The 25,163-nt window shown below is 46.4% G+C and overlaps 1 protein-coding gene and 1 long non-coding RNA gene across 5 annotated transcripts; one reads left to right on the top strand and one right to left on the bottom strand.

Moving 5' to 3' along the window:
* Positions 1 to 74: 74 nt before the first annotated feature.
* ADPGK (ADP dependent glucokinase) lies at positions 75 to 14,291 on the bottom strand. 4 transcript variants are annotated; one of them, XM_075007193.1, is made up of 7 exons: positions 14,018 to 14,291; positions 11,125 to 11,350; positions 9,370 to 9,432; positions 8,807 to 8,927; positions 5,237 to 5,433; positions 3,819 to 3,917; positions 75 to 2,724 (listed from the first exon to the last, which is right to left on the bottom strand). In XM_075007193.1, the coding sequence occupies exons 1-7, from the start codon at positions 14,215 to 14,217 to the stop codon at positions 2,173 to 2,175; spliced, it is 1,458 nt and encodes a 485-aa protein (XP_074863294.1). In that variant the 5' UTR covers positions 14,218 to 14,291; the 3' UTR covers positions 75 to 2,172. The 4 variants fall into 4 exon arrangements, with proteins under 4 accessions (XP_074863294.1, XP_074863295.1, XP_074863297.1 ...); XM_075007194.1 differs by having other exon boundaries at positions 75 to 2,721; XM_075007196.1 differs by lacking the exons at positions 8,807 to 8,927; positions 9,370 to 9,432; positions 11,125 to 11,350; positions 14,018 to 14,291 and adding exons at positions 6,465 to 6,531; positions 8,406 to 8,515.
* Positions 14,292 to 14,418: 127 nt separating this feature from the next.
* Positions 14,419 to 23,924, top strand: LOC142019480 (uncharacterized). Its single transcript, XR_012647096.1, has 3 exons — positions 14,419 to 14,696; positions 21,424 to 21,610; positions 23,602 to 23,924. It is a non-coding gene; the product is annotated as an uncharacterized LOC142019480 (long non-coding RNA).
* Positions 23,925 to 25,163: the final 1,239 nt, after the last annotated feature.

Raw genomic sequence — 25,163 nt, 5'->3', positions numbered from 1 at the left:
TTGAAAGTTCAACACATAGTCACAGCATGTAAATCAGCAAGGCAGAGCACAGCCACAGCAAATGGATTTCACAGTTTAAGATGCAACATGCCTTTTATTTCTCCCATGATCTCTTGTATTTCACTTTCACACAAGGCTACATGACTCCAGGGTCCTTGCTACAAAACTTAGGCCTACTGTGCCACACATGAGACTTAGCTAGTAGAGTAATTGTTATGGATGGAAGATTTTTAATCATTCAATTGTACCCAGCTTTATGAAGCAGGGATGAAAGATTCAAGTCCTCACTTATCTCCATTAGACACTACAGATAATCTGGTTTTCTTGATGTTTGCAATAGGCCTAAATATCCAAGGGGCATGCATGGCCAGACTAGGCAGCTTGCACTTTGTAGGAGTAAAACTCTGTCCAATTATTTGGATAAATTAAGGACACACATACACTTAAGAAAAATGTCACATTAAAGCTGCTTCTGACTGAAGCATTTGCTTTTCATGCACAGGGCAACTAAAAATATCCTCTCTGCATCAGTCGTCTCAGATTCCACACTGCAATTCTTGCAGCTATTCGGTATAATTATAGTTGGTACATTTACAAAATATAAGGAGCCTATTTTTAAACTTAAATCTGTTTCTGAATGCAGAACATGCAGCTGCAAGTCTTACATATGTGTAGCAGGGAAAGTTTACATAGACATGTCAGGCATACTGACTTTTCGGTCAACACTGAAATAGACTTGCACTTCTCTTCTATACAAGGAAATGCTTACAGTTTCAGATACTTTTCAAGGGGCAGCACACAACACAGTCTTAATACAATGCTACTGAGACAAGTGCTACCAAGAGAAAAATGGTAATCTAAATAATGTTTAATAAAAAATTCTCAGCTAAAAATATGCTATAATACAAAGCAATTCCCTTCTTGTTCTGACAGAAAAATGTGCATGCTCTGTTCTTGTGATTTACAAGGTTGCCTGAAGCAGGGAAATTATAGACAATTCATAATAAAAAACCTCTGCTACACATCCCAAAAGTACTAGGAAGAAGACTTCCAACTGGAAGTATTTCTTAATAGTACCCATGGAGGATTTCCAGCATGTGAAGGACAGGCCCATTCAGTAACCTTAAAACCAGTAATGACTTATCCACAGATACCACATGAATCAACAAGCCCCTCCAAATCAAATATAAGCATGTCACAAAAATTATGCAACAGTACTAATATAAAAATCAAGTCTTCAACAAGAGCCTATCCATAAATTCAAAGGCGAGGCTGATAAGAGCATACCCCAGCAAAGAACACAGAAACAGTCTCTCTAGCTGAAACACAGGGTGATTTCTGTGCACCTAAGCCACATTAAAATTTGAGGCTCATTTTAAAGTAAACAAGTAACTACACTATCTTCCAAATCTTGAGCATGTTACTCTGTCCTACCCAGAAACGAAAAAGAAGCTCTATGTGCTCAGCCTGGGCATCCTCAGCTGCGCAGAGCACAGACAGTCAAAACAATTCACAGAAAAACTCTAGGAAAGCTCTTTCCAGCTCTGTGCATATAGAGAGCATGTACAGTACATGCCACATTTCAAGCACCATTTACTCTGGCTCCCTCCTACACTTGGGACACTGAGCTTGAGAGGTAATTTTGTCAGTAAGTGATAGGATCACAATACTGAGCCAGTGGAAGGGTTGTTCTTGCAATGTAGCAATCTGCTGCTAGGAGATAATACCAAAGCCTTTTATTTTTGCTGTATCAGAAGCACGATGGCTGAAAACTGCTGTGTATCCCCAGTGATTCATCATAAGCATGAAATTCTGTCTGGCCGCCTTGCTTTCAAGCACCATTGACAAGACTGGCTTAAATTAACAATCAGCAACTCTGTTCCAAACAGGGATTTCAGTATCAGTTTCCCTCTTCACGACTTGCTTAACACAAAGAAAAAGACCTAGTCTCTCAATTAAAATTTTACAACTTTTACATGAAGATGAGAAACTCTCAAGTCAGTGCCAAGTGGCTGGAATGTGGTGTTCTTCTTTGGGTCTTCTCAGCTGATATCCAGATTGCTGAATATCCCAAATTCCACCCCCACTCCCCCCCCCATCTGAAATCCTGTTGAAAATACCATTTCCTCAGACACTATGTTCATGGAGAAAAAGGCATCTCATTTCCATAGTCTACTGAGGGTACAGTTCTGAATATAGGAGTCCTTCAGCCGAAATAGCATCTCCAAGTCCCACAGTCCGGATGGGATCTTTACACACCAAAACTGGGGTGAAATGGAATGAGATTCCTTCTCTGTCCCATTGTGCCACTGGGTCATCTGGACTCAAAGACATTTTAGAGGATGCCTCTGTATGGGATGTCACAAATTCCAAGGGAGCTTTAAGAAAGACTCTGTCAGTGTCAATGGTTTCAGTTGCACAAGCTTGTGTCCCTGCCACTCTGGCTCCAGCAGCCACAGCTGCTATCTGGTTGCCCCAATACCCATCCACTGTGGCCAGAATGTGATAAGCCAATGTGTGGAAGTGGATCCGGGTGAGATCAGATGCCTTGTCTGTGGTCCTTCCATGCTTCTTCAGGATCCAGAAAAGGATGTCACTGACAATGCCCACATCTGGAACTCCATTCCAGGAAGCAAGGGAGGCATGAGGACCGGAAGCTGACTGGGTGAGGAACAGCAACTCCTGTTCATTTAGCCCAACAGAGTTCACCAGGGGGAAGACCTGCTAACAGAAACGGTGAACAACAGTTTTTCTTTAGGCTTCAGATTTAATCACATTTCCTAGCTCAGACACTTTTTTAATGACAGATGTTGAAATTCAAAAAAGTTGAAGCTTTATAACTCTTAACACAAAATGCCAACTCTGCATATTAAAATATACAGAGTAAAGCAGACTTAACGAAAACTAAATTTCTTGAGCAGCATTTTTCTTACTTTGCCTGCCTGTAAGTTCTGATGATCAATGAATCATGGAATCATCGGGCTGGAAGAGACCTCAGCCTCCAGGTATGTCCACTTATGCATGCACAGTAAAATTGATGTTGCCATTTAAAAATAAAAATCTGCTCCTTCCAAGCCAAAACATTCCTACCTTGGGGACTAGAAGGAATGACATTGCTGAAAAAGGGAGAGGATTGAGTGGTATATATGGATGCAATGACAGCTGAAAGAAACTTCATAAGCCTGAGTTTTTTTTAAACCAACTCCAGTTTAAATCATTCTATCAGAAATCTCTAAGGTTGTTAAATCTGAAACAGTCTGTGATGATTCATGTCGAATCGACAGAAAGTTAATGGGTGCACGTGAATAATCAGGGCTTGGATTCATTTCCCCACTGCAGTTGCAAAGGAGGATTATGGCTTTGAGCAGCAAGTCAGCCAAATTCAAGTCCTTCCCTACAATAAATCATGCAGATTCAGCTGCTGAGAACACTCATTTTTGCCGAGCTGACTGACCATGGAACATTGATAAAAACAGTGTTGACTGGCTGAGAACACTGACTGTTCTCCGTTAAGGTGTTTTAAAGACAGATATACTGAAGATGATAACACTGTCCAACACCAATTACGAAATCCAAAGTTGTTACACTTCTCTCATTAATGCACTGTCGAGCGTGGGAATATCAGCACAGCAGTAACTGCAGCTGGGGAATACAAGTACAAAATGGCTCTGCAAGCTTTATGGCTAAGATATTCACTGCTCTCAGAAGAGGAACCCCAATCCTAAATTTCCATTTATAATCCCCTACCAGTCAATTTGGGTGCTGCACCAATGATGGCCAGATGCGGTGAAGAGGGCATGTCCTGTCATGTTGGTTACCTGATGCATAATCTTGCTCATTAAATCCTGGTCAGTCATACTGGCCAGCTCCAGGTGTATGGGGATGTCAGTGGGGATATCAGAGATAGAGGTCACAGCCTGCAGGAGGAAATGCAAGACATCTTTAAGAAACAGAATGAAGAAAATCTTTTGGGCTTCAGCCTGCTCGTGCCTGGATACAGTCAGATTTTTGAATGATCTTGCTGGCAAAGGGACTCTATTGCTCAGATAATGAAATGGGAGCACACGCCAGCTTTTGGAATCTCAGAGCACGACAACAGCATTGGACCATAACCCAGACCCAATTCCATAGTCATCTAACTGACCAGGGCAGAAGACAACTTCCTGACATGAAGCAGCTCCAAATGCTTGTTTCTGAAGCACAGGCGAATACACTGAGTCAGGAGGCAGTCAGCTCTAAGATAAACAAAGAACAACTTCCACACAAGAGAGGCTCACTGCAGCTGCTTCTGCTGAAAGAGGAAAAAAGTCCCTTTTGGACTACCTGGCACAGCTACTGCCTGCAGTTGTAGGGGTCCCAAATTCTCAGCCTGGAGGCCATTCGCAGCCCAAGTGCTTCTACAATCCAGCCTACATACAGCTGCTGGCAGGTGAGTCCCAATGGCTCTTGGGAAGGGAGATGTCCCAAAGTCCAGCCCCATCTCCACCCCCATGCCCCTTCCCTCAAGCCACCTCCCCTGAAAGGAATGTGGCCTCATGGATTACCAGGGACCCCCCACAAAGCGCAGGGTGTGGGTCGGCTGCACCAAACCATCCTATGGATTGACAGCTGTGCACAGACCCTCAGGGTACAAGAACATGCCAGCAGTGGCACTGAGCTAGCAGCCAGAAGCCACTCTAGCTCCATGGTGCTACCAGTGGTGGGGTGCCAGCAGTCCCAGGGCAGGAAGGAGGTTAAACAGCCCAGGCACAGCAGGTGGGGCTGGTAAGAAGCACATGGGGGAATGCATGGAGACACACATGTAGGATCTGAGGACCTGCACTGGCTCTACGGTAAACCAAGTTAGTGACTCCTGGCCTGCAGAATACTGGGGTCTCAGCCACAGCTTTGAATATGTTTACAGGGGATGGAACACAGCACAGTCAGCCACTGCATGGGGTCCAATAACTACATAAATCCACCCATAGTCTGGTCACCAAATTGTGGCTGCTGCTTCTAGGAAGATTCCACTGGATCCAGCCACCAGTGTTAGAGAATCTCAGTCAACCCATAAGAGCGCATAATGGTAGCTGAATGTACAGTTTCAGCGTACAAGCCTTTGGCCCCCACTAGCAGGAAAAGCAAGTTGAACACGGACATTCCTTAGCTGCATGCTGAAATCTCAGGAAGTCAACCACTTGTGCTAGTGTTTATTAGACCTGGCATTAAGGAGACAGTACAGTGCTCTTGTTCTTACCTCCAGAAGTCTCTTCTCACGCACCTCCCTGCTCTGCCCCTCCATCATGTGAAGCCCTGAGAGCACGACAAGGTCTGGCTGAAATTCATCCAAACTGGACACAAACACCTCCAGCATGTTCATGGCTCCATTCGATAGGTCATGGGAGAAGATAAAGCGATTGGCATTGGGAGCTTTCAACTGTCCCCATTCTTCACCTAGGACAAAATCCCCCAATCAACAAACAATTAAGCCAAATAAATCAAGGATGATTTCTGGATCCTTACTAGAATCTCAGCACCAATCAGAACTGTCATAGTCCCTAGAAGCCAGCCTATGGAGAGTATGACCCTTGATACTTAAGCTGTGTGTCATATGCCTAAATATACAAAAATGGTTCCTCCCATCCCCACTGGGCAATTCTGGACATGGAAAAACATGGGTAAATCTGTGTTAGAGTCTGCCTGGTTAGCTGTTCACTAAATCCCAACTTTAACACTGGAGTATACAAAAAAAAAAAAAAGAGCATTCACTAACTATGGTGATTGGGTTGTGGTGGGGCAGGGGACAGAAGGACATTACTTGTGTTGCTACCTCCAAATCGAAGGGAGGAAAGGTCATGAGACTGCAACTTGCCCAAGAAGGAGCATTTCTGAAGTAATCAGGGAGAGAACCTCCAGCCTGGGAGACAGTGAGTAAGCTTGCTTGCTCAGATCTTACAAACTGACAGAGAATGAAATTCTTATCTGGTGAGGCTGTTTTCATGTGGACCTCTGTCCAAGACGACTCAATTCAACTCAAGTCATCCATCGGGAAAATTTTAGAGCTTCACAGTGCAGTATATTAAGGTTTATGGAGGGGACAATACCTGTAGCTCAACTGATTCACACGAGGGAACTTCAAAACAGTGCATTTCACACTGAAGCAGCTTGTAGGCAAAGACAAGAGTGCCCATCAACCACCCATGCATGCTTCCAAGAACAGATTAAGAACAAGATCTACACAAAGCAAACAGTATGTTTCCCACTGACCGTGAGACAAAGACATGTTAACTGGCCCCTATCAAGAGTTCTGGAGGAAGAGCTCTTGAATAAAAACAGAGCTTTCTTCCTCAAACAGAATGCAAAAAGAAGGGAAGTGCTACAGAGTTTAATTAGTCCGGGCTTTTGTAAGTGTTGAAATCATTCTGGAACCTGCTGCTATGGCACAGTGTAAACTTTTTAAACCACACATGCAGCATTTCAGATACCTATGAAAGTCCTGTTCAGTTTCTGTTTGGAAAAGACAGCTGTCACTCGTTGTCTTGTTCATTGCCACTATGCAAAAGAAAGCCAAGTATTTTTAGTCCTTGGATTACAATTAGCCACATGCAGAAAGAATTCAGATTATATAGACCTTCTTTTGTACTCAGGGAAGGCTATTTTAATTTTAGCATAAAAGTCACAGTATTTTGTAACTATACTAATAGGCTTTGCTTAGGATACATACTTGTAATCCAACCCACTATTAGTAAAACCTGTTTTAGGGCAACGGGGAGACTAATTTACATTTCTCATCTTACAGCACATGTAGCTCAGAGAAATCTGATACAATAGCAATACTGCAGCATTGAAGTAAGATATAGGGACCTCAACTCAAAGGAAGAGAGTTTCAAAACAGCTTAAGATGTTTGTTCACCTAGCAAGTTACTGCAGCTCACGAACAGATGGAGCTACCAGATTAGCTCTGACAGTGACAGCTGTGAATACTGATAATTTACAGTTCGTCTGAAGTTTACTGACTTGCAGAAAGCTTAAAAATAAATGCTAAAACCAGAAACTGCAGAATTTTGCATAAGGTATTTATTACCTTCAGTACTGTACATGTTTAGGGTTTTTTTAATCTGTCAGTTCCGGAAAGACCAAGACAATTGTCCCACAACATACTTCTTCTAAGCCAGATCTACTATAGGAAAGCATAAACCACTTTAACTTAACAACTGCGCTAACAGGCTGTGTACAGCATCAGTACTGGAGAATATTTCCAAAGCTAAAGACACTCTAAAAGACAAGTAATAAAGCTCTGGACTGGTGATCTCCTCTGCCAGAAGACCCACTCACAGGTAGCTAGATGTGTTCAGTTCTACACAGTACCAATACAGACCTACTACTGCGACATACGAAGAGCTAGAAGGGGGAGGAAAAAACAGGAGAACAAGCAATGTTATTAATTAGGTGCAGTCACGGATTCTTGGTACAGCCCCTTTCAACCAGAAAGATCCTAAAACAGACTACAGTGGGCTCACGCCTCATTGAAGCAGAGATGTTGGGATGGAATATGGCAACTATTCTGTACCAGCTAAAGGACACAACAGTTTTTAGGGGGGGAAAGCAAAGAATAGGTGCTTCAAGTGAAGCCGTAGCTGGCATCTGACCAGCATATTTACCAAAGGATATCGTGAAAACAAGGAGTCAATAATTTGGTTTTACACCACATTCCAAAGACAGCACTCTAAGAACACAGTGCCTACAGTCACCAATCTGGGGCACCTGCTTCAGGGGCACAGTGCCACTTGGTGAATTATCAGCACTACTTGCTGCCATGGCCAATTTTTCTATGCAGGTCTTTCAAATGACGACACACAATTCTCTAATTTATGGGGCATCACCATGCAACAGAAAGGTACTGTTACTGAAGTGGTTTTCATGCTCTTATGTGCACTATTTTATTAGGGCTGTGTCTACACTTGCCCCCAACTTCAAAGAGGCTAATCAGCGCTACCTTGAGATTACTAAGAAAGTGCTGCGGTAAATACACAGCACTTCATTAGGCTAATTTTCCCCTGTGGCACCTGCAAAGTGTCAAACTTCGAAGTGCCAGCATGCGTGTAGCCGCAGGCACTTCAAAGTACCCGTGCTATTTCGAAGTCCCTTTACTCCTCCTACATGCATGCCGGCACTTCGAAGTTGCAGCACTTCATTAGGCTAATTTTCCCCTGCAGCATGTTCACTGCAGCACTTTCTTAGTAACCACCTGTGGCCCTGACTACCATACCCCCTTCAAAGTTGGGGGCAAGTGTAGACACAGCCAAGGAAATCCATCTTAGGGACTGTCTCTTCAGACTAATCTCACACATCCTTATAGTACATATAGAACTTGATTGTATGAAAAAAATAAAATTAAGACAGTACGGAAACACAAGGTGACTCGCCTGCTTTGATGCAATGAATAGGGCTGGCTGGTTCCACTCCCACCATTTCCTCTCTCACTGCAGAGTAGGACTTTTAGTATGGGACCATTTTTCCTTGCCTTCTCTACTCTAGCTCATTATACAGCTTGGTTCTCTCCTCTTGTCATCACCTCTCCAATTCTGGAATCTGCATATCTGAGGTTGAATTTATACCAGAAAGAAATCCCAAAGATTAATGAAACAGCTACAAGGAGTTTGCGTGGAGGCTTTTGCTTGTTTGTTTTGAGTTGATGGTCAAACAAACCTTCGGAAATCCTAACTGTTTCCTTGACAGTGTTGTAGTGGAAAATATCTGGCAGTGAACTAGACCTAATAATTCTTTTACCCCTTTAATGTCCAATGCCCTGCAGTATTGGAAGTACCTGCTTGATACTCCAAGATAAGGTGGAATTCATCTGTTTCCTGCATAGATTCTGGTGGGACAATTACATTATCATCAAGTAGTTCATGGAGTTTAGGCCCAACTGGACCACAAAGAAGGATCTAGAAACAAAGCAGATAACACAAACAAGGATGCAGTGGCATGTCCCCTATGAACAAAATCTGTTAGCATTTCAGCATCCAAATTTCTGTACTACACAATACTGTCTAAAATGGATATCCATATTTTGTATTGTACGGAAACCCCAACTTCGTGCACCACATGATTAAAACAGGTAGCGTAGCTGTTGCTGGTCCAATCATGTATATTTGGTCAATTTAAGACTATGTCAAAACACAATCAGCAGTGACGGGAAGATTAAGTCGTAGATTGCAACAGAGAGAATGTTATCATTAAGGCAAAAGATACTGGATATAGAGAAGCTCACAAACCAGAGTCTGAGTAATGTAAAAAGCAGTTGTGCTAACTCAGAGTCAACTTCCACTAAGGAACATATTCTAGGGCTGTGATGCCCACAATAGAGACAGTTTTTGAAACGCTTACCTTCAGATTTGGATTTGTTGCAAGTTTCTGGCCAATCAGGGCAGCATTTCCTCCCACATAGAGCTGTAAGAGATGATTTTAAAAAGGATCACATGAATATGCAGTTAGAGTTTAATAGACAGAGATCTGCAATAACTGTCAGAAGAAATTTGATGTGCTTTTGATGGGACTGGGTCAGAGTAATTGCACAGTTCTCTGTCCAACACTGTTTTCTCCAGTTTAACAGTTTTCAGCCCTGGTGACGGTTTTTATTTTGCTAGCATTAGCCTTCTGATAGCTCACTACAGTAGTCCCTCCTGATACATGAGGGCTGCGTTCCACACAACCCTCACATATCCCAAATTTCAAGTAAGGTGGGTAGGAGGGCTTGGGCAGTGGGTTGGGGCCAAGGGGTTAAGCCTAGGGTGGGTTAGGGCTGCGGGCGGGGGAGGAGGTGGAGTTGACCCAGGGTGTGTGGGGGTTGGAGCAGGTTCCGTGGGGGTGGTGGGCAGGGGGCTGGAGCCCGAGCCCTATTCAGGGCTGTAGCACACCAGGGGCTGGGAGTCCTGTGTGCGGGTTGGGGCTGAGCTGGGGCCACGGGGGGCGGGGGCTAAAACCTCTCCGTCCCTCCCCAGAGTGGCGCTGCTGTCAGCTTGACAGAAGTGCCATTCTGGGACGGAGATTTTAGCCTGCCTAGCTGCCTGCAACTGAGGGAAAGCTAGGCAGGCTGATAGCCACATATCTTCAAAGTTGTGTGTAACTCGCATTAAAGTGAGTTTTGCGCAACCTGAAGATGCGTAAAGCAAAAGTTTACTGTACACCTTTTAAATTGTTCATCCCCTAAATATTGCTAAATATCATCCATTTTTTATTTTCATTTTTGGGAGAGGGGGCAGTTATGTTCTATCTTTATTAGTAAGCTAGCAAACAATCATTTTAAGATTTATCAAGCTCAAGGCCAATATTCACTAAAAAATCAGAAGACCATGGAAACCTAGAATAAGAAATTAGGTGCAAAAGAATTCAATGTTTTTTTCCTGGATTGGAAGAACATTTGGAGAACTCCACACAATCTTCAGAAATCATCTTCCTTAATGCCAACCGCCAAATTGGCACATGGCAAAAACTCCATAAGGCCACTGTACTTCGGAGCAGATGAACCAACTAGGAAACAGGTGCTTTAGAAAGACTATCTACTCTTGTGAGCTCTCCCTAATGCCAGAAACATATGCCTTTCTGAGTCTTAGATCATTGGAAGGCTGAAAGGTATGAAAGTATTTCTAGTTCCTTATTCTTCGCTCCACTCCAACACCTGTACCATTTAAAAAAGTTAGCACCTTCTTTGTAGTATCAGCCCTGCCCCTCAGCCATAAAAGACATTTCATTTGTTCCCTAGGATATATTTAACAGATTTCTTGTGAATGCCGTTTAAACTTATACGCTGTGCGGATTTTGGAAGGCTGGCGTGTACAGCAGAAGATACGGCTCTACATTCTGAGATTCGGGATCCAAAAAGATGGGCAAAGTTAGAGGCAAATTACATTTTCAAAGACAGTATCTGTACATTAGCTGAGCGTTTAGACTCCACAGCTGCTTCATACAGTAAGCAACGGTTAAAGTTAACTGATATAGTACAAGCAGCAGCGTAAATTTTTGTTTCCTGAATCTCTTTCATGATCATTTTGTAGAATGAAAAGGGCCATGAAAGCGGCTATGGTGTTTGCCAGTGTACAAAGAATAAATCTTCCGAATCGAGCACTAAAACAGAAAATGCACCTGTGCCCCAGGATACTCGGAGGCTGCTTGTGCAATGTGATCAAAGGCCTCCGCATCACTGAAGAAGCGCTCAGCAGCTGCCCCCTTTTGCATGAAATGGATGAAGGCTTCTTTCAGATCCTTTCTGGTATTCAAGACAGCATGATCTTTCCCATCGCCAGGATCAAGACCAAGTGCTTGCAAGAGCTTCACACCAGAGAGGATTACATCTACACAGGCATTGACACTGGAAAAAGAGGACAAAAAGGAAAAGTGAGCTGGGAAAAAAAAAAGAGCCCATGCCATGGGGGAACTTTTCCAAACATTTTGGAGAAAGTTTCTGTGTTTTGACTTATTCAAGTTGTTAGCACCCAGATTCCAAAGAATTTCACAAGCAGCTTCAAGAAATGCATCAATTATTGCTGTAACTGACAAAATGGTTTGCTTTTGACACAGTCAGTCCAGCTAAAAGAATGGGCTAGGGACAGATTTCCATCTCCATGTTCAAATGAAAACAGGGCCTGGAGTATCACTCCTTGTTTTATGTATTTATGTGCATCTAAACTGTTCCTCTGATAATGCCACAGTATTTTATTCGCTATTCACACATGTACGAAACAGAAAATGAGCACAACAGAAGCTAGCACTCATTACCTGCTAATGCATGCAGAGTGGGAAAAGACACAAGGGAGCCAAAGACACAGGAAGAAGGGAGCTTGGTTCTGTCAAAGACTATCACATTCCAGTGTAGAACAACAGAATGCTTCTTATTTCCCAGGAGTGTTGACGACACTAGTCTTTCATTCTGACCCAACTTTTACCATTTTATATTGGTCACCAGTTCAAACCCCCCAGAGAAGTCAGTCAGCTCCGTTACAGGTGAAAAAAATCTCTTTGGGAATAATGCATACAGCTAGATGAGCAGTCATGTAGCACTTTAAAAACTAACAAAATAATTTATTAGGTGATGAGCTTTCATGGGACAGGTTTGCGTATCTGGAGATTTTTTATGTCTGCTCTATGTCCATTCATTCTTTGGCAAAAAGTGTTTCCAGTTTGTCCCATATACAAACTATGTGGACATTGTTGGGACTTTTCCTTACAACAAGCCCTGTTGCCAGCTTTGTCCAAACATCTATTCTAGAGATACCATCACAGGATCTAACCACATTAATTACAGAATCACTAGTACAGTCTCCTATTCCTCAACTATGCCATCATGTGCCAACAGTGTCCACTTACTTTGTCAAAAAAAGACCTGCTTTGATAACTTGATAACTATCTTTGAACCTCTGTGCTTTATATATTGAGTCTGTTCTGGTAAAGCTGTAGATCTGAAGAAGTGGGTTTGTCCCATGAAAGCTCATCACCTAATAAATTATTTTGTTCATCTTTAAAGTGCTACATGACTGCTTTTTGGTTGATAGATTACAGACTAACATGGCTATCTCTCTGGCACTATTCAGCTGGATAGCGTATGAATGCAAAATATCTAAGCACAGAGCATGTATTTGTTTATAGCTCTGACCAATACTGCCATTTCAAAAGTAACTCTGATACTGTGGCGATGATGGTGAAAGAGCCTGAACAGACTCAATAACAGTGCTTACGCTTTCATCTAAAAATAAGGAAGATCTTCATTTTAAACAAAGATGATCCAAAATACATCTGTAAGGGGACTAGATGGCCCAGGAGATCAGCAGTGATACTCAGAGGCTTTCAACTACAGGTCAGTTAGAATACCGAGTTTATATAACCAAAGGGGGGGAGGGTGGAAGAGGGAATCCCTTTTTTCCCCTTCTTCCCACCATATAAACCCTGGATTCTAATAGTCTACTCCAATAATTTGAAAAAGTGGATCTTACCATGAAAGCCCCTGACCTAATAAATGTGTTGGTCTTGAAGGTACTACAGGACTGCTTGTTATTTCTGAAGCTACAGACTAACACAGCTACCCCTCTGAGTCCAACTGTAGGTCAGTGATTCAAACCCACATCAGCTCACTAAATAATGTGGCTTTAACCTAGTACTCCATCACTTCCACACTCACTTCCCTACACACACAAAATTCGGAACCTTGTGGTCAATCTCCAAAGAGGCTAAGGAGATGGTCCCCCTAAGTCATGATTAATTTACGTTTTACAGCACGGGGAAGCTAGATCATACTACACTGGTGCTGTGAATATAGAGGACTTCAAACAAGCAAGGGAATAGAGAGTTGGACTTGAAGTCCTGAGGAGATTGTGCTATTTCTGCTAGTTTTACACTGAAGCAGCGCTTGCTCTTTTCCCATCCACGTGCAGGATCAATTTTGTTGTATGCATTGAGGCACGTGCAGACGTGCCCCACCAACAGAAACACAGGCGGGGCGCTGAAGGTGCTCTGCTATTCAGTTGGGTGACATTTGAATTTCTTCTCCCAGCAGGCCAAACACTGAGCTTACAGGGAACACTGCGCTGAGAGCATTCAGATACTCTGGTGATGGGCAGCAGCATAAAGGTCTCAACCAGCCGGCTGCAATACAGCACCTTTCACGAGCGCCGACGTTCGCAAAAGCATATTTATGGGTCTAGAATTCCCTGTCGACGCTACCCGGAGACCCCACGGACGCTCAAGACTCGCCCGCATTCGCACCACCGCGGTGGGTCTGTGCACCGAGCACAGCACAAAACCGAAAGCGTCTCCGCTCCACCGCTCTCCCCGCACTGGGGCCAGCGCCCGGGAGCGGAGCGGGGCTCGGGGCTCTCCGCGCCGAGCGAGGCCGGGAGGGACCGTCTCTGCCCTTCCCACGCGCAGGGCACCAGCCGGCGTCGCGCGGCGGGCCAGGGGCGACCAGGAAGCCCGGGAGGCTGTAGGCCGCGGGTCAGTGGTCGGAGACCGCCTCGGAGCCCCCGGCCCGGCCCGGCCCACTCACCCCACGGCCACTCTGCTCCAGGGCCGGGCGGGCCGGGTGATGAGCGACTCCCAGGCCGCCGCCATGCTGCTCTCGGCCGGCGGGGCCCACAGGCGGCCGGCCAGGGAGCGCAGCGCCGCGCCCCGCAGCTCGGGCTGCCGCACGTAGAGGTAGCCGGCGGCCAGGGCCAGCAGCGCCCCGCACAGCGCCCGGGCCCACATGGCGCGCGGCGGCCCGCGGTCTCCTCCGCCCGTCCCGCCACGTCCGAGGAACTGCAGGCGCCCAGCGGCCGGCGGGCCTGCTACGTCATTTCCGTAACGCCGCTCCGGCACGCGTGCCAACCTGCCGTAACCGGAAGAACAGCGCAACCCGCCCCCTGCGTAACTTCCGCCTAGCGCTGCCCCGCGTCCGGCGGACGGCAACCAGCCCGGCTGTACCAACTGGCGCGGGGAGGGGGGGGGCGTGGGTACAGGGCGCCGGAATGTACCACTCGGTGGGGCTCTGAGGAGAGCGGCTCGGCTCGGGAAGGTCTGAGGCGCCGCGCGAGGCAGGGGGCAAAGCCGCCAAGCCGCGAGCAGCGCCTCCGGACACGCCCGTCCAGCCCAGGCCGCTGCCGCCTTCCGCGGGGCCGCCTGGCCGGCGCCACTCGCCCTGCAGAGCCGTTCGGCCGGGAGCCGGAGGCGGCCGGTGCGGAGTGCGAGTGAGTGCGGCCGAGCGGCGCCGCGGTCTGTTCGGAGGTGCCGCGCCCCCCGCTGGCCGTGCGCGGGCGGGGAAGGCGGTTGGGTCCCGGTGGGCCGGGGGCGCAGCGAGGAGCCGCCAGCAAGCGCCTGTTGTCGGCTGCCGCCGGCCCCGGGGGCGGCCCCCGAGAGAGCCGCCGTTCTGTGTGCCAGGCCGGGCGCTTGCGCGCGTGAGAGCCGCTTCCTCCCGCCTGAGGCGCCAGCGCCGGCCCGGCCCGGCCCGGCCCGGCCCGCTGTGGGAGGAGCCCGGCTCCTGCCTGGAACGTGCTCAAGAGGGGGAGGGTCCGTGCACGCGGGGCTGGAGCGATGCAACCGTTTCCCCTCGTCCTTCCCCTGTAGGACGCGCAAACCCTCCTCTTGTCAAAACAAAAAGCAGCCAAGCGGCACTTCGGAGGCTAACAAAATAATTGGTCAGGCGATGAGCTTTCGTGGGACAGACCCACTTCTCCAGTAGCCAGACCAGAGCAGACTCCATGTTTAAGGCACAGAGAACCAAAACCAGTAATCAAGGCTGACAAATCAGAAAACAAATGATCAAGGTGAGCAAATCCGAGAGTGCAGGGGCGGGGGAGGGGTGTCAAGAATTAGATTAAGCCAAGTATGCAAATGAGCCCCTGCAGTGACTCAGAAAATCCCCATCCTGCTTCAAACCAAGTGTTAATGTGCCGAATTTGAATGTAAAAGACAACTCGGCTGTCTCCCTTTGAATAGGGGGGTGAAAATTTTTCTTCAGTAACATGCAAACTCTTAAGTCATCAACAGAATGGCCTCTCCATTAAAATGTTGACTAAGTGGTTTGTGGATCTGGAGTGTTTTTATGTCTGTTTTGTGACCATTAACTCTTTGTCTAAGAGAGTTTGAAGTCTGTCCAGTGTGCAAAGCATCTGGGCATTGTTGGCGCATGATGGCATATATAATGTTAGCTGAGGAACATGAGAATGTGCCCATGATTCTGTCAATAACCTGGTTAGGTCCAGTGATGGTATTTCCAGAGAAGATGTGTGGACAAAGCTGGCAGCGGGCTTTGTTGTAAGGAAAGGTTCCAGGACTGGTGTTCCTGGGGTATAGACTGTGGCTGTTGGTGAAGATCCTCATGAGGTTGGGAGGTTGTCTGTAGGAGAGAACAGGCATGTCACCTAGGGCCTTCTGGAGTGCAGCATCCTGATTAAGGATGGGTTGTAGGTCTGTAATAATTCGTTGCAGTGGTCTGAGTTGCGGGCTGTAGGTGATGACCAGTGGTGTTCTGTTCTTGGCTTTTTTGGGCCGATCTTGGAGTGGCTGGTCTCAGGGTATTCGTCTGGCCCTGTCGATTTGCTTTATTATTTATCCTGGTGGGTAATTCAGGTTTATGAATATGTGGTAAAGTTCTTGTAGTTTTTGGTCTCTGTCAGTTGGATCAGAGCAAATGCGATTGTACCTAAGGGCTTGACTGTAAACAGTGGATCTAGTTATGTGTGCAGGATGGAAGCTAGAAGGGTGTAGGTAAGTGTAGCGGTCGGTGGGTTTCCGGTACAGTGTGGTACCGATCAGGCCATGCTTGATTAGTACTGTAGTGTCCAGGAAATGTATCTCTTGCATGTTGTAATCGAGGCATAAGTTGATGGTGGGGTGCAGATTGTTAAAGTCTCTGTGGAATTCTTCTAGAGTCTCTATACCATGGATCCAAATCATAAAGATGTCATCAGTGTATCTTAAGTAGAAGAGTGGTAATAGGGGACGAGAGCTGAGGAATCGTTGTTCCAGGTCAGCCGTAAATATATTAGCATATTGTGGGGCCATGCAGGTGCCCATAGCAGTTCCACTAATCTGGAGGTATAAATTGTCCCCAAATCGGAAATAATTGTGGGTGAGAACAAAGTTTCAGAGGTCAGACACCAGATTGGCTGTGGTGACATCAGGGATGGTGTTCCTGATTGCTTGTAATCTGTCTTTATGTGGAATATTAGTGTACAGAGCCTCTACATCCATGGTGGCAAGGATGGCGTTATCAGGAGCTTTTCCGATGGTTTATAATTTCCTCAGGAAGTCGGTGGTATCTCGGAGATAGCTGGGAGTGTTGGTGGCATAGGGTTTGAGGAGGGAGTCCCCGTAACTGGATAGTCCGGTGTTAAGGATGCCAATACCCAAAATGATAGGGCATCCAGTGTTTCCAGTTTAGTGGATTTTGGGAAGTAAATAGAATAATCCAGGCTGGGGCTCAGATGGTGTGTCTGAGTGAATAAGGTCCGGAGTAGTAGCAGGGAGTTCCTTAAGTTCCTCCTCTTGTCAGGTTTTGATGCTATTAACTCTTCGAGTGAGGAGGGGAGAGAGAAAAGGGGAAGCCAGTTTTGGTCGTGAGTTATTGATGTGGCTGAGCCTGTTCTGTGGAGGACAAGCTCATGCAGAAAGGGAGGGACAAGTGCTGCCTAGCAGAGCACAGACAAAAGATGCATTTTCCTCTTTGCTTCCAAACTAAGTGTGGGAAATTACCAGCAGAGCTCTTGGCTCTTAGCCACCCTGAGCTGGCACGCTTTTCCCACTCATGAGCTTTCCGGGGCCTTACTTTGAGCTTGCCTTTCTGATCACAGACTCACAGGAGGTGGCTGAGTAAGTAGGAAGCCAAGTAAGCAGCTAAGGGATGGAGCTGCTTTTCCAGATGTCTGAAACTGGTCTGAAGCTGTGTGTGTGCTGTAAGGAACCCTGAGCCTTCCCAGTTCTAGTTCACTTAGTACTGAAATAGTACGAAGAGTCCAGAAGGGAGGAGTGAGGTCTGATCTAATTTCTACGAAAATCCCCATGTGCACCCTACACTGCTCTCATTTCACTGCTTCTTTTGTTTTATGAATGCTTAGTTTCATGGCTTTCATCCTGCTGGTCCCATAGACCTGCCTCAAAGCTACATCTCACTTGTCTGCCTAACACCCACTCTGCTCTAGCAAACCAGTCCTCTAACACTTATGTCCCACCATTACCTCTTCTCCGGTAACCTTTCTACAAACCTTCCCTCTGGGTCTACTCCTTGCTCAATTTGAGTTGTAAATGGTTTGGGGCAGGGGCCAGATCTCAGTTCCTGCTTTTGAAGTGCTTTGCAACTTCCTGGCACTTTTTCATGTAATATTTAATAATAGCCAGTTGCTATAGAGCGGGGTTTGTTTGTTAGCCAGTAGCATCTGTTCTAGTGGCAGAGTAATAGGACATGTAATAGCAGCAGAAATTTTGGAGTAGGATGCTAATAAACATTCAGACAGAGACATTTTGTGTCAATCTGTGAAGAACAGGAAAACACTGATTAGAAAGCAGCTTTGCGTTGTTCTTGGAAACTAGGCAAGGTTCCCCACCTTCGCTCTGCTAGCGCACCTCAATTTTGAAGTGTGGCACCCCCTGCTAGTTTGCTCCATAATCCCCCACACAGTGCTACCAGTGCATCTCATCTGGAGCTGAAATACACCCTTCTCCCCGCCGTCCCTTCACTCCCTCCCGTGCTATTCCAAGGAATTGTGCCAAGTTGTTCGGGTTTGGCCACAAAACTCATTTTCACTTGTCACCTAACAAAACACCAAGTGACTTTCATCCAAGCACTGTCAGCAGCAGAGAAAAGGAAGAACATGTGAACACCCAGCCTCCTGCTAAGTCCCCTAATTATATAGTGATGTGTTAATAACACAACACTTCCAAGTCTTGGCAATCGCCAAATGCATGTCAGTACTGGAGTATATCAAAAGCAGGATCACACAGGAAGACGTGGGTCTGAACCACAAAAGCTCATTACCTAATAAATAAAATTGGTTAGTCTTTCAGGTGTTACAGGGAAGGTGTGTGTCTGTTTTTAAATCACTTCATTAAATAGCGTAACAGTGTGAATACAGCATTTAAATTCCAAATAAACATCCAATGTTAAGCTCTGAAATGTCAGTTGTTTAAATATTCTGCAGAATTTGGGATCATCATGGTAGATGCGTGTGCTTTTGCAGAAGTGAATGACAGCAGATAAAGTTTCTCCCCCGAATCCCTTTGACTTCAAATGCTGCTGGTTTTGGAATATGGATCATTTGAAATAGGAGTGTTATTTCATCAGAGAATGGCAGGGCAATGTTATGTCTTTATATAGAATATCACATATGATTCTATTATATCCTGCAAAGTCAGGGGTCAGAAGGGGGAGAACAGGGTGGCACGAAGTGAAAAACATCCTATGACAGGTCTTGGTGGAGGTATCTGCACCAGGGCAAAAGATGCTCCTAGTTTAAGTCCCATTCTTGTAAGAGCTCTCATGTGCCAGTGTGATGGCTTCATGTCAGGGTGGCTGAAACCCAGGGACTGAGGCTGGGATCACTAGAGCTAAAAGACAAGCAACTATAGTTTAGCTACAGTGTTGCAGGCAAGGGACAAGAAGTAATTCTGCTCTACTCTGCACTGATTAGGCTTCAGTTGGAGTACTGTGTCCAGTTTTGGGCACCACGTTTTAGGAAAGATACGGAGATATTGGAAAGGGTCCAGAGAAGAGCAACTAAAATGATTAAAGGACTAGAAAATATGACCCATCAGAGAAGATTAGAAGAATTGGTGTTGTTTAGTTTGGAAGAGAGATGGCTGAGATGGGGCATGATAGCAGCTTTCAAGTACCTAAAAGGATGTTACAAGGAGAAGGGAGAAAAAGTATTCTCCTTAACCTCTTAGGATAGGACAAGAAGCAATGGGCTTAAATTGCAGCAAGAGAGGTTTAGATGGACATTAGGAAAAAATTCCTGTCAGGGTGGTTAATTACTGGTATAAATCGCTTAGGGTGAGTGTAAATTCTCCGTCATTGGTGATATTTAAGGAAAGGTCCTTAATAAATAATGTCAAACCTGACTTTTTCTAACCCCTATTTTAAGAACAGCACACACAATGATTTGTAATGTGTGTTGTAATTGTAATGTAATGTGATGGCAAGCTCAAACTCAAAAGGGATGCATATAAGTGGAAACTTGGACAGATGACTAAGGAGGAGTATAAATACATGGCTGGAGAATGCCAGGGAGTAATAAGGAAAGCAAAAGTATAGTTGGAATTGCAGCTAGCAAGGAATGTGAAGGATAACCAGGAGGATTTCTAGGCATGTTAACAATATGAGGGTGATCAGAGAGTATGTGTGGCCATTACTAGATGAAAGACGTAACCCAGTGACAGATGATACAGGAAAAGCTGAAGTATTCAATACTATCTTTTGCCTCAGTCTTCATGGACAAGATCAGTTCCCAACCTACAGCACAAGACAATGCAGTATGGGAAGGAGGTGGGTAGCCCTTGGTGGGGAAAGAACAGGTTAAGAGCTACGTAGAAAAGCAAGTGATACACAAATCTGTGGGTCTGGATTTAATGCATCCAAGGGTACTGAGGGAATTGGCAGATGTCATTGCGGAGCCTTTGGCCATTATCGTTGAAAACTCGTGAAAATCAGGAGAGATCCCGGATGATTGGAAAAAGGCAAATGTAGTGCCCATCTTTAAGAGAAGGAAAGAAGGACAATTCAGGGAACTATAGACCGGTCAGCCTGACCTCAGTCCCTGGAAAAATCATGGAGGGGATCCTCAAGGAATCCATTCTGGAGCACCATGGATCCACCAAGGGCAAGTCATGCCTGACCAGTCTGATTAGCTTGTGTGATGAGGTAACTGGCTGTGTGGAGACAGGGGAGACAATGGATGTGATATACCTTGACTTTAGCAAAGCTTTTAATACGGTCCCCCACAACGTTGCCCATAAGTTAAGGCACTATAGATTAGATACATGGACTGTAAGATGGATAGAAAGCTGGCATGACAGACAAGCCCAGCGTGTAGTGGTCTATGGCTCAATGTCTGGTTTGCAGTCAGTTTCAAGTGGAGTGCCCTGAGGATCAGTTCTAGGGCCAGTACTGTTCAATATCTTTATTAATGACCTGGATGAGAGGTTGGATTGCATCTTCAGCAAATTTGCAGATGACACTAAGCTAGGGGGTCAGTTAGATATACTGGTGGGTAGGGATAGGGTCGAGAGTGATCTAGACGAATTGGAGCATTGGGCCAAAAAAATTGGATGAGGTTCAGCAAGGAGAAGTGCAGAATACTGCACTTGGGATGAAAGAATCCCAAGCTCTGTTACAGGCTGGGGACCAATTGGCTAAGTAGCAGTGCAGCAGAAAAGGACCTGGGGATTGTAGTAGATGAGAGGTTGGATATGAGTCAACAGTGTGCCCTTGTAGCCAAAAAGGCTAATGGCATGTAGGGGTGCATTAGGAAATGCATTTCCAGCAGCTCTAGAGAAGTTGTTATTCCCTTCTACTCGGCACTGGTGAGGCCACATCTGGCGTATTGCATCCAGTTCTGGGCCCCCCAGGATAGAAAGAATGTGGATGCATTGGAGCAGGAGGAGCTGGAATGCATTACCTTGAGAGGCGGTGGAATCTCTGTCCCTAGAGGTTTTTAAGTCCCAGCTTGACAAAGTCTTGACTGGGATGATTTAGTTAGGATTGATCAGGCATTAGACAAGAGGCTGGACTTGATGACCTCTTGAGGTCCCTTCCAGCCCTAGAATTCCATGATTCTGTGATTCTAAATCTCTTAACAAGAATGATCCAGATGTTGTTTGGCCCTGCCAGGAGGGCAGGGCACTGGACTTGGTCTCTTGATCAATGTGCCCCTTTTCTGGCTCTTCCAGTTCTAAAGTTGTATAACTTCGTGATTTTTACAGAGCTGCTGTCTGGGTCAGGCAGTGAAGGGAATACACCCCACACTGAAATTGAAGCAAGCATGAATTCTAGATGATGGTGAAAAACCCTGAGCAATCAGATGATGCCAGTGATAGGACCTCACTTCATGGAGCTGGGGGTTAAGATCAATGGAGCTAAAACGATGTAACTTCTCATCAGAAGAGGGAGGTAAGAAAATTGTCTGAGTAAGCTCAAGAAAGGTGTGGAGAAGCTTCGAAATCAAGGTCATGGGTTCTTACTCCAGTCCTGTTGTATTTGGCTCCAGACCAGTGTTCCCTCTATTTTTTTGCATCCATGCATGGAATAAATTTTGTTGTGGGCACCAAGGCATGTGTGGTTGTGCACCACCAGTAGCAACATATGCTGCCAGCTGTGGGTGTTCTGCTGATCAGCTGGGTGGCAAGTGAATCTCTCCTGGGTGGCACCCAAACACTCAGCTTACAGTGAATTCTGGTGCAGACCCCACTAGATGACCTACGAGTGAAAGACAGGAGGCAGCTTTCCGTTCAATCTAGCTGAAAAATAAATTGGTGGAAAAGAGTAAGGCCCAGTGCCTGTGCCTCAAACGCAGTCGGACCCTTCACTCCCTGTGACTCCATTGGAGGTGGAATAGGGTTATCGTCTTTCTAATTGCCGGTAACTCGGCCCTGAGACCTCATCCCCTCCCCTGCCTTTTCCTCACAAGGCACTGTCCATGTTCCCATGGCCCTAACTCTTTTCTTCCTCCAGGCTGTGCCCTTTTTCTGTTTCTTCCCCACAAGGCCATGCCTCCTATCCCCCATCTTTCCCCAAGGCTGCGTTCCAGAGTCCTGCATTGACTGGACATTTTGGTATCTGGTCAGTACATCTCACCAGCCAGTCACAGGGCCCCTTTTCAACCCGACTTGCTGCTTAAAAATGGGGCACCTGGCAATTCTAAAAGGCGCCAAGAGACGGAAGCTAAAAACCAAACTGTCTGGCTGAACCAGGATAGGTACACCCTAAATTAGACACCTCATTGTGCAGGACCAGCATGCTCAAGAGAAAGTAAGTCAAAGGGAAAGAACTGAACTAGGAGAAGGTGGCAGGGACAGAGGTGAGCAGCTAGATAAAGACTGGTTAAAGAGAAGGGAAGGAAACAACATTTGTGACAGAGCAGAAGAGGGTGGAATGAGCATTGGCGATGGCACAATCTGAATTTTGCTAAGGAGGGGCCCCTGGTCACCTGCCCAGCTGCCAAATGGCATCATAACTCCATGCACCTGGCCACATGGTCACATGCCCCCCCTCCCCCCAGCCATCCCAGCAGGGAAGAGTCTCTGATATTATACCACCCAGCTCCAGTCAGGACTCCAGGGCGGGTTCTTGACTCCAGCACACACACTGTGCTCCTGTGAATATGGAAAAGCCGGAGCGGGGCATGGGCTGAAGAGCTGCTGCTGTTCAGTATTTCCCCTTGTAGAAGTGGGCTGCTGAGGTAACTCAGTCCCAGTTCTTGTGAACCCTTCATTCCTCTCTCACTGCACAACTGTTTACTGTCTGGCTTGACAGACAGCTAAGCTGAGCCTGAGTCTGGGGCTCTGGTTCTGCCCCTATTCCAGGGGCAAACAGGTGCCCTCGGGCAGGGAGAGAAGAGCAGCATGGGGCTATTGACATCATCCCTAGGCTGCCCCACTCCTCACAGACTCTGCAACAGAGACTCTTCCTGAGCTGTGCCCTTCCCCTGGCCCTGCACAGAGTAGCACTGCCACCTTTGACCCCTTTGCTGCGTCTCCCAGACAGATGAGCACAGAAACTGTGCCACAACTAGAAATAATAACACTCAGGCCGGCTTCCAGCATGCACATGCGCATGCACACACACGTGCGCATGCACAGGGTGTTCTGACTGACATGATTCCACTTGTGCAGCATTTTTCATCAGGCACATTTCAAAACATTTACTGAAAAGCAAAACTGGATTTTGCTGTGAGCAGTGTTCAGACGGCAGACGGCTGTTTCAGAAACTTCACTGGGGGAGCCTCAAAACTACTGGCTTGTTGCTTAGTCCGTATTACAAACTACTCACACCCAGCGTGATTATTGTATACTAACTGGCACAATTCAGAAAAAGTGGTGTGCGACAAAGATTTCTTCCTGATGTCTGTTTACTACACATTGAATAGATTCATCTTTCTTCAGCACAGCTGTCTCCGGCATTTGTCAGCTAGATGAGCAAAAGCATGGAGTGGCAGAACATTTGGTACAAGTAAAAGGGGAACCAGTGACCATAATTGTGGCTGCGTATGAAAACTGATCTTCATCTATCAATGAAAGGCATGACAGATGACAGCTTTCTCGCACATGCAACATGCAAAGAACTAGAGAGCTGCACTTATTTCTCCTGGAGAAGAACAGAAAGAACGATTCTGAAGAAAAAAAAATATTGGAAGCAGAAAAAGGAACCAAAAGTGATCAGGCAAAGGAGGAACTGGAAAATAAAGCACAGGGAAATACCTTCCTTATTCTCTGAGCTCAGTTTTGCTCTCTGTGTAACGGGCTAGCTCAAAACTGATTCCTCATGGAAGTCCTGTTTTGAATATTTTAATGACACATAGGCTACGTCTACATGTGAAGCCTACATCGAAGTAGCCTATTTCGATGAATAACGTCTACACGTCCTCCAAGGCTGCCAACGTCGATGTTCAACATCGACGTTGTGCAGCACCACATCGAAATAGGCGCAGCGAGGGAACGTCTACACGCCACAGTAGCACACATCGAAATAAGGGTGCCAGGCACAGCTGCAGACAGGGTCACAGGGCGGAATCAACAGCCAGCCGCTCCCTTAAAGGGCCCCTCCCAGACACACTTGCACTAAACAGCACAAGATACACAGAGCCGACAACGAGTTGCAGACCCTGTGCATGCAGCATGAATCCCCTGCTGCAGCAGCAGCAGCCAGAAGCCCTGGGCTAAGGGCTGCTGCACACGGTGACCATAGAGCCCCACGCGGGCTGGAGAGACAGCGTCTCTCAACCCCCCAGCTGATGGCTGCCATGGAGGACCCCACAATTTCGACGTTGCAGGACGCGGATCGTCTACACGGGCCCTACTTCGACGTTGAACGTCGAAGTAGGGCGCTATTCCGATCCCCTCATGAGGTTAGCGACTTCGACGTCTCGCCGCCTAACGTCGAAGTTAACTTCGAAATAGCGCCTGACGCGTGTAGCCGCGACGGGCGCTATTTCGAAGTTAGTGCCGCTACTTCGAAGTAGCGTGCACGTGTAGACACAGCTCTTGTGTGACAGGGTCATACCAGAGGACTACAGAAGAGTTGTAGAAGGGAGATACATTAGCTCAAGATTAAATAGGTTCCCAGACTAAACTAGCAAAGGCTGATCCAGAAGCAGCAGGAACCTGCTAGAAGCAATCAGGGCAATTAGGCTAATAGAAAGACCTGGGGTCAATCAGAAGGCTTGCAGACTCGAGAGCCAAGTTAATCAGGACAGCTGGAGCCAATGAAGAACCTGCTGAGACTGGTTATAAAAAGGCTTTTCTTCTGATGGCTCAGTGCCTGGGTGAGGAGTGGAGGAGATAAGGAGCTGTAGAGATTCTGAGAGGAGTCTGTGCAAGCAGGCACCAGAGGGAAAAGGCTGTGGGAAGGAAGGAGCTGGGGACCGCGGTGGAGAAGTGGCATAGGGAGTCATTGCTGTCAAGCAGCTGAAAACTTGAAAAACATGAAAAAGTCCTGTGGCACCTTA

This window comes from Carettochelys insculpta, chromosome 12 (assembly GCF_033958435.1).
Source record: "Carettochelys insculpta isolate YL-2023 chromosome 12, ASM3395843v1, whole genome shotgun sequence".
Classification (NCBI taxonomy): domain Eukaryota; kingdom Metazoa; phylum Chordata; order Testudines; family Carettochelyidae; genus Carettochelys; species Carettochelys insculpta.
This window is presented reverse-complemented; position numbering and strand designations above follow the sequence as displayed.